General features: G+C 48.3%; 1 protein-coding gene and 1 pseudogene across 3 annotated transcripts in view; one reads left to right on the top strand and one right to left on the bottom strand.

Moving 5' to 3' along the window:
• The first annotated feature begins 6,887 nt into the window (after positions 1–6,887).
• LOC110546987 (small ribosomal subunit protein eS12-like) lies at positions 6,888–7,425 on the top strand (annotated as a pseudogene).
• A 1,695-nt stretch (positions 7,426–9,120) lies between these two features.
• Positions 9,121–13,443, bottom strand: part of Cttnbp2nl (CTTNBP2 N-terminal like) — a 45,960-nt gene continuing 41,637 nt past the window's right edge. For all 3 annotated transcript variants that reach the window (XM_021634210.2, XM_060392935.1, XM_060392934.1), the window contains exon 6: positions 9,121–13,379. In XM_021634210.2, the coding sequence (XP_021489885.1) occupies positions 11,901–13,379 (1,479 nt within the window). In that variant the 3' untranslated portion in view covers positions 9,121–11,900. The remainder of the gene's footprint in view (positions 13,380–13,443) is intronic.

Here is a 13,443-nt window from a genome sequence, read left to right as displayed (position 1 = left end):
GAGACTCATCCCACCACCAAGGTGTAAACTGCAGCTCTTAGCACTTAATAACCATAAACTGAATAAATGAGGGGCAGACACAGAGTGGTGTGAGAGTGTGTGTGTGTGTGTGTGTGTGTGTGTGTGTGTGTGTTTAGATCCGGCTCAGGGTTATGTAAGAACAGAAACAAACACCTGGTTTTCATCTGTGTTTATTTACTTTTTAGACAGTCTCTTGCTTTGTAGCCCAGGCTGGCCTTCAACTGGGGATCATAGACATATGCCAACAAACCAATAAATCCCTATGGGATATGCAAATGAGGAATCCCTAACGTATCATTTCTGTTTTGTTCTGTGTCCTACATGTCAACAGACAGCTGGGATTATCGACTCCCAGAAAGAAAGAGTGAGGAATGTGGACTGGTGTGGGTGCAGGGGAGTGTGGGGGACGTAAGGAGGCCAGGAGCAGGGAGCAGAGTTTTCCCATGGGGAGAATAAGGCTCACATAGAGAATGAGGGAGGGAGAGATGCCAAGATCTGAGTTATAGCAGAAGGAAGCTGAGCCCTGAATGGGAGCCTTGTGTGTGGCCCTGTGGTGCTGACTCACCAGGCTGAGAACAGCGAAAACACGCTAGCGATGAAGAAGGGGCCTGTGTGTGCCCTGTCACCACCTCCAAACCACCCTGCCGCTTTGGTCAGGGGCTTCCTGAGGACACCATCTGCCCTGAGGTACAAAGAGTCCTGGAAGGCTGTGATTTAGTTGGGACAGGCCGGGGGAGTGGGAGGGAGCACACAGCAGTGATAAGAGATGGGAAGTTTGGAGAATGCAAAAGGCTGCTTGAGCGGGAGCTTCATGGTTTAAGTTGCCTTGAAGAAAGGGCATCTCTCCCTAAGCATTTGGCCTCCTCTTCTCACAGGCAGGTGTGGCAATTCAGAGACGGAGCTGGGAGGGGACAGAAGCTTAGAGCTTCTGTGGCTTCCTGGCTCTTCCAGAGGAGCAAGCCTGCCTGTGAGGAAGTACTTGCCAGGGCTGAGGCCAGACAGAGAGGCCCAGCCTGGGAGCGAAAGCTTCTCATTCCTACCCTCACCTGGCTGTCAAACCTGTTCAGAGAAGAGGACAAGATTCTTGTGGCAATCAGGGTGGTAGGCAGAGGCAGCTCAGGTAGGCAAGACCGAAGCCAAGCATTATGGAGAAGCGTGGGGTGGAAGAGATGGAGGACGTGAAGGAGCAGTTAGGGCCAGGCTGGGAATTGCTGGTCCCAGGTCTGCTCAGGGGAAGCTGAGACAGAAGTGGTGGGTGGAGTGGGGCCTACAGAGTTGACTGCGTGGGCTTGCCATGGACCGGCTGTGTGAACTTGGCTAGTCACCTGACCTAAGGACTCATTCTCATTTGTGATTCAAGAGACCTGCAACAGCTTTCCTAAGTTTCTCTCATTTGATTCCATGGGAGTACACAAATTGTCCTTGTGTTGTCTTTCTCCTCATTAAAACCCAGTTTTTCCTGTGGCCTGTTCTCAGCTGAAGAGCTGAAAAGGAAAATAACCAGTGGACTCTGACTTCGGAATATGAATGACAATCAGCTAATGTCCAACTCCCCACATGCATTGCTGGTTTTGCTTGTTCTTGGTGCTGGGGATTTATATCCCAAGACCTTTTTTTTTTTTTTTTTTTTTGTCTTTCTAAGACTGGGTTTCTCTGTGTGTCCCTGGCTATCCTGGAACTGGATATGTAGACCAGGCCGGCTTCCAACTCAGAGATCCGAGCCATCACAGGCAATCCCAGCGCTTTCTAAAAGCTGAGTGTGCTCCATCTGTGAGCTGCAGCCCTTTGGCCTGTTCAGAAATGGTGGAGTGGCCAGTGGAAGGAATGTAGCCTGGAAAACCAATGGGTTTGGATCCCAGCTGCAGGGATGTAGATGGAGCTCAGCGGTGGACCCTAGGAGCACCCAAGCACAGCACAACACCAATCAGGCAAAGATTAGCAGCATTTCTCATCCAAGAGTGATCCACCCCACCCCCAAACCCTTGACTTGGAGCTGTGACTTTACAGCTCAGCCTGGCTCTGCTGTAGGACCTTTGGGGGATTAATTTACTGTTTTTTAGTTACTAGATCTCTTAGGTAGGATGATCACATTCAGTAGCTATGTAGAATAAAAGAAGTAACAAGTGTTGGCTTCTTGACAAACATCCTCTAAACCATATTCCCTCCTTTACAGGGTTTAATCAGGACCAAAAGGGAGATTGCAGCCTTGGCTAGAGAGGTGCTGGAAATTAGCTAGCTAGTTGGAAGCTAATCACACCAGGAAGTGGGAAGGGAAGGGGAGCAGCATGATAAGGGGAGGAACTGAGTTGCTCCCGTGTTTTAGACAGCCGCACTATTTATTGACTTTTGAATGTGTGCTGACGGTCCAATCCAGCGCCTCATGCATGCTAGGCAAAGCACTTTACCACTGAGCTGTACCCACAGCCCTCACGTGGTTTGGAAGCTGGGATGACTCTTCAGAGTTCTCCCTATCTGGGGCAAGGAGACAAGACAGTAAACTTGAGTCAGCACGGATGGGGTCCCAGCACTCGGGAGGCTGAATCATCCAGAGTGCTAGTTTAAGAACAAACTATGCATGTACACACACACACACACCCCTCACACCCAAAAAGTCTTTGGTATGAGCTGAACGTAGGAGAAATGGCCTTGGACGAGTTTTGTTTTTTTTCCTCCCTAGTAAAGGCATCTCCCATGATGCCTTTACAGAGCCTAGCCAACACTCTCTGTACCTAGAGAAGGAGGACATTCTGGTTGTTTAATCACACTGAGGTAGCTGAAGACTATTTTGCCATGCTGGAGGATTAAAGCCGGTGCCCGCGCCTCACATGCGCACTCTCTCCCACTGAGCGCTAAGCCAGCCTGTCAGAGTAAATTGGTGGCTTCCCAGGTTAAGGCCCATCTTAAGATTTCAGGGGGCTGCAGGGATGGCCCAGCAGTTAAACATGCTTGCTGGCCTTTCAGAGGACCTGAGTTCAGCATGCGCATCAGGTGGTTCACAATTACCTGTACCTCCAGCTCCAGGGGGCCCAACTCCCTCTATGGACACCCCTACTGTTGTGACATACACGTCAAGTGAAAATCTTTTAAAATTTCATTTGATGGGGCTGGAGAGTTGGCTTAGAGGTTAAGAGCACTGGCTGCTCTTCCAGAGGTCCTGAGGTTAATTCCTAGCAACCACATGATGGCTCACGACCATCTATAATGAGATCTGGTGTCCTCTTCTGGCGTGCAGGTGTACATGCAGACAGAACACTGTATACATAATAAATAAATAAATAAATAAATAAATAAATAAATAAATAAATAAATTTAAAAATATTCCACTTGAGGGTGGTGGTGCATGCCTTTAATTCCAGTACTCAGGAGGCAGAGGCAGATTGATATCTCTGAGATCCAGGCCAGCATGGTGTACAGAGTGAGTTCCAGGACAGCCAGGGCTATTAAAACAAAACAAAACAAAACCCTGTCTTGAAAAACAAAACAAAACAATCCAGCAGCTTCTTGGTGTCAGACACTCCACAGGGATGTGGAGGAGACAGTCTTTCCTGCCTCCTCTGTCTCAGCAATACGGACAGTAGCACTGAGGGGCAGAGACTTCCATCCTCCGAGCCACTTGCAAGGTCCCAAGAGAGCTCATCTGAGTCTTCACTAAGTCTATTTTTCATTGCTCTCTTTTGCTTAGAGATTTAGAGGTTAAGGATGGGAGATGTATTTTGCAGAACACAGCCTTTTCTGTCTAGCCCTGCCTTCTGCATAATCCTTACAAGTCACAGGACAGTGCTGTGGATTGGAGTCTCTTAAACCGGTCCCCACCCTTGCAAAAATTACACACAGGTGTCTTCCTCAAGCAAGACTGGGCTCTTGGTGCCTTTGGCACCATCTGCCCTCATACTTGAATCAAGGCAGGCTAAAACCTAAATCAAACGTGGGGAGATGAGGCAGAACCTCAGACAACTGCTTTGGAGACAGGCAACTTTACTGGTCTCCTAGTAAACTCCCCCTCTCCCTAATGGGATTTCTGGAGATTGGCAGGGCTTTTGGAGTGCTGAGGCTGCGCTATAGGGAAGTTCTCCTATTAGCACTCAGTAACTAGATGCCTTTATCAACTATTTTTATCCTTTAAGTTGGATGATCTCCATGTAGCCCAAACTGGCCTAGAACTAGATTCTCCTAGAATCAAGTAGCTCTCTCTCCTCTCTCTCTCTCTCTCCCTCCCTCTCTCTCTCTCTCTCTCTGTGTGTGTGTATAAGTGTGTAGGTCTTTTTTTTTTTTTCCCCAGCTAAATTGAGAGTACCCTGAGGGCGGGTAACAGGTTTAAACTTGTGTCTTTAATAGCTACTTTGGTTTCTGGCTCTCCTTGGATCCTTAAGAAACCTGTTGTTTGAGGGGAATTAATTAAGGCCGTTTGTTTTTGTTTCCTTTATCTGGAAGTCTCCAGGCTCTGGTTAGGTCTGATAAGGCCCTTGAGTGGTTTTCAGACTGCGTTCCATCTTCATCACTCAGCTAGAGCCCCATCTTGGCAGACGGAACCAGCAGTGAGCACCTGGCAATCTGTAGGTTTCCTCTGTGGGGATGGTGGCGGCTCTGTTTTTTCGAGACAGAATCTGCTATGCAGTCCATGCAGATACTCGAGTTTGCGGCAGTCCTGTCTCAGCTAGGATAATAGGCCAAGACAACCTCATTTGGGGAACACAGGTGCTTTAAGAGAAAAACATTTTGAGAGAGATTACAAGTGGCTCTTTTGGACGAGGTTCCAAAACCAGGTCCCAAAAGATCAGATTAAAAATCAAAACCACTCACACAGAAGCTCTGGCACCAAGTTAACTGTATCTTAACCATATCAGCCACAGTTTGTCTGATTCTGCCGCCCGGGCTCCTTGAGGCTGATTTGATTTTGTTTTGTCTTAGTCCCCACCTTGCACATAAAGTTACTTTGAAATGACCAAACTACTTCCTGTTTCTTTCAGCTGTGTAACCAACCCTCACAAACTCTTTGCTCCGTGCACTCCAACAACTTATTTTATATTTATGCTTGATTCTACAAGCACAAATAGGGCCAGTGAAGATCTTTAAGTTGTTATAATTTTGATATGAAGTTTTGGCAGGGCATGGTGTGGGGAGTTGGATCTAAGAGCTCATGCCCGATAACCATGAGCTAAAAAAAAGTTTTTATTTTATGTGCGTTGGCATTTTTCCTGCATGTAAATCTGCATAAGGGTGTTGGGTCCCCCAGAACTGAGGTTACAGATGGCTGAGCTGCAATGTGGGTGCTGGAAACTGAACCCAGGTCCTCTGGGGGCGCAGCCAGTGAGTGCTCTTAACCGCTGAGCCATCTCTCCGAGAGTCCCCCTGCCCCCACCCTTCTAAAGACAAGAGTCCCCCTGTGTGGCTGTGGTTGACCTGGAACTCACTCTGTGGACCCGGCCAGGCCTTTTAACGGGTTAAACCCAAACTCCTGGGATTGAGCAAGCTCTGCAACATGCAAGTTTACTGAGCCATTACAGACGCTGGCGGGAAAATATCAGAGACAAGCTCCCCCGGCAGCAGCAGCAGCGCTGGGGAGCAGTAGAAAAGCGGCCACCAGGCCCTGGGCTGAGGGGATTTTTACAGAGTATTCTTGTTCGTTATTGCTTGGTGGGTTTTAGGTTTCTTCTCGTGTGTGTGTGTGTGTGTGTGTGTGTGCATGAATGTCCTCAGAGGCCTCACTGGTCCCTCAGAGCTGGAGTTACAGGAAGACCTGGACCTCTGTAGGAGCAGCAAGCACTGTGAACCATTTCTTCCCCAGACAGATTCTCAAAAAAGCCAAGGCTGGCCTCAGACTCCGTAAGTAGCTGAGGTGACCTGGAACTTTGGATTCTTCTACTTCTTCCCAAGTCCAGTGGCTTTATGAACAGTGTTTCCATGGAACCTGCTTATCTGGTTATCTGATAAGAGGGCGCACTTCCTAGGAAGGCAGTCGATGGATGAAACTGTCAGTTCTGATTGTACTGAGTAGTTCCAAAAGTCTATGTACACGAGGGTGCCATCACCCAGTGGTGAGCCGCGAGACTTTAGCATACCCGAAGACTCTGAAGCCAGCCTACTCTTCATCGTGAGCTCCAGGTCAGCCAAGTCTGTGTAGTGAGACTGTTTTCAGCCTGGAACAGTTTTTAAGATTCTTTTTATGAGTGTTTTGCTGTTATGTATGTAGGTGCACCATATGCATGCGGTGCCTGCACAGGCCAGGAGGGGGCACTGGATCCTTTGGAGATGGTGTTTCAGGGTTAGCCACACTGGAGTGCTCCGAACTCAACCGAGTCCTCTGCAAGAGCTCCGAATGCTCCTAATCACAAGCTATTTCTCCAGCCACAAGCTCAGTTTTAACCTTCTCCTCTCCTTCCTTCCCCCTGCCCATCGTCCTGCAGTTGGTCATCACATTTAGGGCACCTGAGGTTTTCAGCAGCAGGTCGGAAATCCTGGTTGTCACCTAACCGGGAGTCTTTGTACAGATCTCTTGTCCTCAGCCACCTCATCAGCTCACTAGAGAGAAAAGACTCCCAGGAGGACCAGGAGAGTGGTATGCATGTCAAAGCATCACCATGGGGCTTTGGTACCCAAACTGGAATTCCTGACTCGCAACGTCACTGACATTCTGGCATGATTTCCTGAAACTAAGACATCTCCTTACATAATGGGCAAGTAAGTTTCCAGAGAACAAGGGAGGGATAGGAAGCATTACTTACCAGAACGTGGTCCTCAGACCGCACCAACAGTCATTTTTAGCAGGCTTCCCGGGTTATACACAAGTTTGAGGAGCCCCATCTGTTTCCTCCTTTTTCTGACGATTTGTCCACTGATAGGCAAGCAGACAGACGGACTCTCAAAACTTTCTCAACTAGTTCACGGATTAGTTAAAATTTAAAAACCACTCCCTCGGAACACTGCTCACTGCCTGCCTCTGGCTCACCACGCTGAAAACGTGGCCTGCACTGCTTCCCCTGCTGTTGCCTAGCTGCTCACAGGTGGAGGCTCAGCTGCCTCCAAGATCCGGCCTCAACTGTAACCCACCGCTGAGGAAGGGTAACCCACCGCTGAGGAAGGCATTGCTGCTGGAGGTGCAATGGACGTCAACAGTGCTCTACAAGACGTGCTGAAGCCCGCCCTCATGCACGAAGGCCTAGCACGTGGCATAGGAGATGCTACCAAGGCCTCAGACAAGTGCCAGGCCCGTCCTTGTGTGCTTGCATCCAACCGCGATGAGCCCATGTACTTCAGGCCGGTGGAGGCGCACTGTGACGAGCGCCAGATCAACCTGGTTAAGGCTGACCACAAGAAACCAGGGCAATGGGTAGGCTGCTTAAGGACTATGGCGAAGGATCTCAGGCCAAGGATGTCAGCAAGGAGTACTTCCAATGCAAGAAATGAATAAACATTTTGGCTCATTAAAAAAAAAAAGTTTCTCAACACACCCCAAAGCTGTGGATGGTACCCAGGGCTTAATACGTGCTAGGCAAGCATGTTACCAGAGCCACCTCAGCAGCCCTGCATCCCCTATTCCAAAAGTGCATTTCAAGACGCTGGAACTTGTGTTTCAAAGACGACCTACCCATTAGAAACACTGAATTCTCTCCCTCCCACCCTCCCTCCCTCTTTCACACACACACACACACACACACACACACACACACACACACACACGAGAGAGAGAGAGAGAGAGAGAGAGAGAGAGAGAGAGAGAGAGAGAGAGAGAGAGGAGGGGGGAGGCAGCAACTGCCAGAGGCTGTCATGGGAAACTGAATAGAGCCAGTGTTTGTTGAATGGATCATTAATGAGCTTACTTAAGATACGTAAACATCCACGCTGTCTGAGCATCTTTTGCACATCAAAGGCTTTTTGAGTACTTTCGTCTGGCTACAACTGACAATTGCAAACACGGAGCCACAGCAAAGGCATGGACTGGTAAACTTTAAGGGAAGCATTAGTCATTTGTGAAATGAGAGGGCAGGGCGAGGCTGGAACACATGAGTCACTGGTGGCTTCAGGTCTGCCTCCAGGAAGCCATTGGCCACATTTTGCATATAGACTTATCTATTTTCCCGGGAATACAAAACAGAGCTTTTCTAAGATTTTCAGAAGGGTTGTAAAGTTATTAGTAGCTGGTCTGGCAACGAATGCCCACGGGTATGTTAGTGGCAAAAATGTTCTAGTGGTAACTACTGCTTTCTGGTTGGAGTTAAGACCCGTCTCTCAGGAGAACCTATTGTTGTTTTGCTGAGAGGACATAATATCACCCTGCTTCCTAAATACGCATCCTTGCACACGTAGATTAGTGCGGCACCTCGAGGCCCCCATCAGAGGGGCTTCCTTGCATGGGGGGTCAGTGGTTATCACAGAAAACTCACAACTGTAGGAAGAATCGATGCAAGCGCAGTGCTCAGCTGTAAGTGGGACATTATGTCTCACGACTTCTCCCAAAGCTCAGGGGGACATCACAGAAGGGGAGGAAAGATTCTAGGAGTGAGAGGCTAGGGAGGGCGGGAAGAACTGTCTTCTGGGCTGGTGCACTCATAAACACTCCCACAGTGGACAGTGGCTGTGGCTGTCTGCAACACATCGGGCAGATCAACATTGTGGCAGGGGCTCTCAAGGTCTAGAGTACTAGAGAGGGAGTGACAGTTTTCCTTAGGCGTGTGGACTATGCTCCAGTGCACAGCCCTACAAATATACTCATGTGTATGCGGGCTGCATAGACCGGAACCAGCGGGATATTAAGGAGAAAAGAAAAGGCCGGGGTAGAAGTGGATCCAGTAGTGGTGATAAGTGGGGTAAATACGATGAAAATCTATTACATGCATGTATGAGATTCTCAATGAATAAAAAATATATTACAAGTTGTGAAAGACTACATTATTGAGACCTCCCCCCAGCTCAATGCTTCACAAGAAAGCCAGTGTCTAATCTTCTGCAGTTCTAATCTGGATGCCTTCATTGCATCCTTTGGGGTTTCAAACACACAACCAAGCGTTCCTTACATCACCCATTCCCCTCCCTAATCAAACAAGTCCGGACTGTACAACATTCTCCATTTTGAAGACAAGACTTTTTTTTTTCCCCAGATGGTGTGATTCAACTTGGTTTTAATGTAGTCTGCTATAAAAATGAAGACCTCTGCACGGCACATTTGGCCTTACAAATGTTAATGACTTGTTAATGCTTGTGTTACACTTGCACATCTTTAGATTCTGCTGACCAAGAACAGATTTTTCTGACATGGGTTAACACCCAAATTGTGAATCCTGGAACTTTTACTTAGCACACACACTCACAAGCTATTGCAAACTTAAATACTTATCTATAATATCTAGCTGAATTAGTGGATCCATTTCAGGATTTTGCTTGGTATCTCGGAAGATAGGCAACTAGCAAAAATACCCATTTCTTTTTGCATATCCCCACCCCCATATTACACTGTAAAAGAAATATTGTTCAGTGCACCTCCTAAGAAATAAACTTCCTTATAGTATTTCTCTCTTTATATATATCTATATATCTATCTCCAAACAGAGGAAGAGCACAACGCAACTCTTAAGATTACCATTTAAAGCAAGAGTGTGGCAAGTACTCTGGCACTGGAGTCTCCTGATTAGAAGGTTCAGCTTTTGACCATCACTGTTCTGTTTCGGCTCCACAGTAGGAATAAATTCAATGCAGGATTGCTGTGGGCAGTTTCACATGCCTCCACCATTTTGGTAGACGCCCTAGGACATCAGCCATGTCACGCATTTAATCATTCAAACTAGAAGCTGTAGAGTCAACAGCGTACTAAGCTCTTGACTCGCCCACCAAGATTTTTATTACCCGCCTCCTAGCCACTGACTCAACGGGTTAATAAAATATAATTAAAAAGTTACTAACAACTAAATTATTGGGAAGACCCCCCCCCAGCTCTATGGTTCTAAAGAAAACGAATGTTTAATTCCTTGTGAGTTATCAAACCTGGATGGGTTCACTGACTCCTTTGGTTTTTAAAACACACGATCGAGCGGTCACTGTGTCACTCATTCCCCTTCCCGATAAAATGGCTCAGCCCGCCAGTGGCTTCTGGATACAGCCTGGCTAGAACAATGTACGTAAAGATACCAAGGCCTTCCTCTCTCCAACTCTGCATACAAAACTGTAAGCAGTGTCACGAGCTGGTCTGTTTGAAGTTCTGCTTAACAAGAGGGGCCTGTCCTGCTCTGTGGACTTGGTCAGACGTAGCTGACACAGCAGAGAAGCCTGGAAGCTTCTGCCTATACATACTCTCTAGGAGGGAAACAGCGGAAATCCTAGGATGGATGAGGCTGCAGCTGAGTGGCTTGCAAGCTGAACTCGGCTGCAGCCATGTTTGTCTAATCAGAAGTGTTTAAAAACATTTTCCATCAGTTCCTGGTATTTAAAAAATGGAAATATTTTTGAACAAGAATTTTCTTGTGGGAATCTGAATTGCATGAGAGCTTGAGAACTTGTAACTTTGGTCTGGAAGTTTGGCATGGCAGCAGCTGGGCCCTATTGCACGGGCTGGGACATTACAGCTTGCTACAGCTCCTGCTACTCCAAACTAGTAGACAGCACTGGAGGGAGTGTAGTGTGTTGTCTCCCTCACTTATGTGGCCTGCTGAGTTCTGTGTCACTAGGACTAGTTTAGTGGTGCCTGGCTATGGAGCTGATGATTTGGGCTTCATTTGGGATTGGCCACTTCCCGGTGACACGGGTTCCTCTCTGTTGACTAACTGGCTCCAAGCCACATCCAGTTACTTTGGTAGGTAATCTTAACATGCGATTCTATTTGCAGACTCCCAAGATACAATCACACGAATATTTATGTGCTTAAGTGTGTGAATGCTGAACACATAAAAGGGGCATGGATCTATACAGATATAGGTAGGTATACTTCCATCTGGGCAGAAGTTAATTTGGTTCCACAGATACAAGTGCTGGCAGCATGGAGAATAAATGTAACAATTTGGTAAAATCTGTATAATTCTGACTTACAGTATCACAAAGAGTGACTTTTAAGTTATTGCTTTTTGATTACAGAATAAAGAGCTCATTATTCCTATTCAAGTAAAAGCAACCAGAATTGGAAGTTCCCATGGCCGGTGCTTGAAGATGGTTTGGAATGGAGACGTGATTTCACTGTTCAAGAACTGATGCAGGAAACTGAGAATGACTTAATTTTTCAAAAGTACAAGAAAATCAGCACCCAACTGTTTAGTGCTCGGAAGGGCGTCCCAAAGGCTTTAAAGAGCTCAGCCCGACAGAGTCCATGTCCCTTTAGAAGGATTTCTACTTATGCAAACCTCAGTTCAGGACACAAAGCTGGCATTAAACACAGTCAGAGAGGATTAAAAGCAGTGTTGGTTTTTTGACATTCAGATTCACAGGGGATCTCATTTTCTGCAATAAATGCTCTGTCTTTTGTTTCTGCCACAGAATCACACTCACGTGGCGGTCTGATTTCAGGCACTTTTTAAGACATGTTCATCTGGAATAAAAACCTGCGCGAACTGCTTCTGCATACTTTGAAATGGGTGCTGAGTAATTCTAGTTCCCAAATTGACAGCGGACTGCCACCTGGCTCTCAGTTAGCTTTCACGACACTTGGCGACTGCTGGGCTTTTCGACGTATGTCTGTGAGGTCCCCTTCTAGCTTAGTACAAAGAGGCGAGTCTTAAAAATCCGAAGTACTCAGTTTCTACTTAAAAAAAAAAATACAAAAAGGTACATACACTGAATGTATCATACAGACGGCTGTCGCTATTATCAAAATAAATAACATGATCTGGCCCCAAGGTTTAACTCTGAGCTCCTGGACGGAATCTGGTGGAATGTCAAACGTGGAGACCTGTTCTTAGGGACTAGCTGCTGGTAGGCAAAAGTATCTCAACATCTTTGCCGTTAGCCACCGCGGCGCTTGGGGAGCAGCTGCTGGCGAGGTCTTCCGCGGTGCTCAGCGAGGCTGCCTGGGAATGAGACTTGGTCACTGGAGTGGCGGCAGACTGGGAAGGGGCGAGGCCAGGCTTTTTGGGTGGGATCGGTGGCGGGTTTCCCCTCTCGGCTCTGGGGATGGTTGGGGACTTGATTCCCGGAGAGAGGGGGCTCAGGGGGCTGGACACTTTCCCTGGCGTTGGTGAATGGCTGGTGTCACCTCGTGGGTTGGCAGTACTGGCCAGATTTCGGTAGTCTGTCCCGAAGGGAGAGCTGTTGGGAGAGACTGGCTTGATGGGCCCTTGGTTAGTGAATCTGGAGAGCACCTGAGTGACCGTGTTTCGGGCCAGCTGCTTGGCAGCAGAGTTGTCTAACAGGGTAGGGGACAGGTCCCTGGACGGAGGGCTCTGGAGACCACTAGCTTGCTGATCTTGATCAGCTTGGGACTGAAATTTGTGCCGAGCTGCGTGGAACCGCTGGTTGATCCCTACTTGGTAGGAAGACTGGTAGCCGGGGCTGCTGACTGACGACCCCAGGAGACGCTTGGTTAGGACTGGTGAAGAGCAGGGAGATGACGTCAGAGAGGAGGAGGCAGTACTGCTGGGAGACAGTGAGCTGCCGCTGGAAGGGAGGTGACTGCTTATTGTGGCTGGAGTCTCAGTCCCTACAGGACCCCCACCATTCTCCACTGGTTTCTCCTGGGACGACAGCGCAGATTTCTCTCGTGGAGGCCCTTGGTTTTCTGTGCTGCTGCCTGAGGTCAAGTCCCTGGTAGTTTGTGTTTCCGGGTCACAGTGGCCATTAGCTTTTGCATAGGAGTAAGTAGGAGTGGTGGGACCCGGGAGACCAGTGTCTGTCAGCTTGGCTACGACGCTGCCGTGGCCTCTTTCTATCTGAATGCTCTCTGTCTGGCAGGACACGGACACTCGCACGGGGGACTCTGTGGCGGTGCCTCTGAGCGTGCTCACCGGCTCCTTGCACTGCTCCCCAGGGCTGCTGTGCCGCTGCGCTGCCTCCAGGTCTCTCACCAGCTTCTTCAAGCTTTCCATCTCCTCCTTCAGGGCTCTGGTCCGGTTCTCCTCTCGGTTCAGCTTGGCTCTCAGCTGCTCCCTCTCTATATCGAACTCAGACAACTGCTTCTCCACCTGGGCCTCCGTCTGCAGACCCCGCTTCCTCTCAGTGGCCAGCTCTTCCTCCAGCTTGCTCGCCCGGCTCTTCTCCTTCTCCAGTTTGAGGCTCAGCTCTCCTGCCTTCTGCCCTTCCTCGGCCGCCTTGCTGGTGGCCTTCTTGCACTCAAGCACCAGCATGGATGAGAGCTGCTTGTGGCGGGAGCGCTCCTCTTCCAACTGACTACACAGCTTCTTTTGTTCCTTCTCCAACTTTTTCACTTGTGACTTTTCAAATTCCAACTAGGGGGGGGAAAAGAAAAGCTGTCACCATACATCTTGATTAGAGTAGGAAGACGTAAATTAT

Source organism: Meriones unguiculatus, chromosome 10, assembly GCF_030254825.1.
Source record: "Meriones unguiculatus strain TT.TT164.6M chromosome 10, Bangor_MerUng_6.1, whole genome shotgun sequence".
NCBI lineage: Eukaryota > Metazoa > Chordata > Mammalia > Rodentia > Muridae > Meriones > Meriones unguiculatus.
This window is presented reverse-complemented; position numbering and strand designations above follow the sequence as displayed.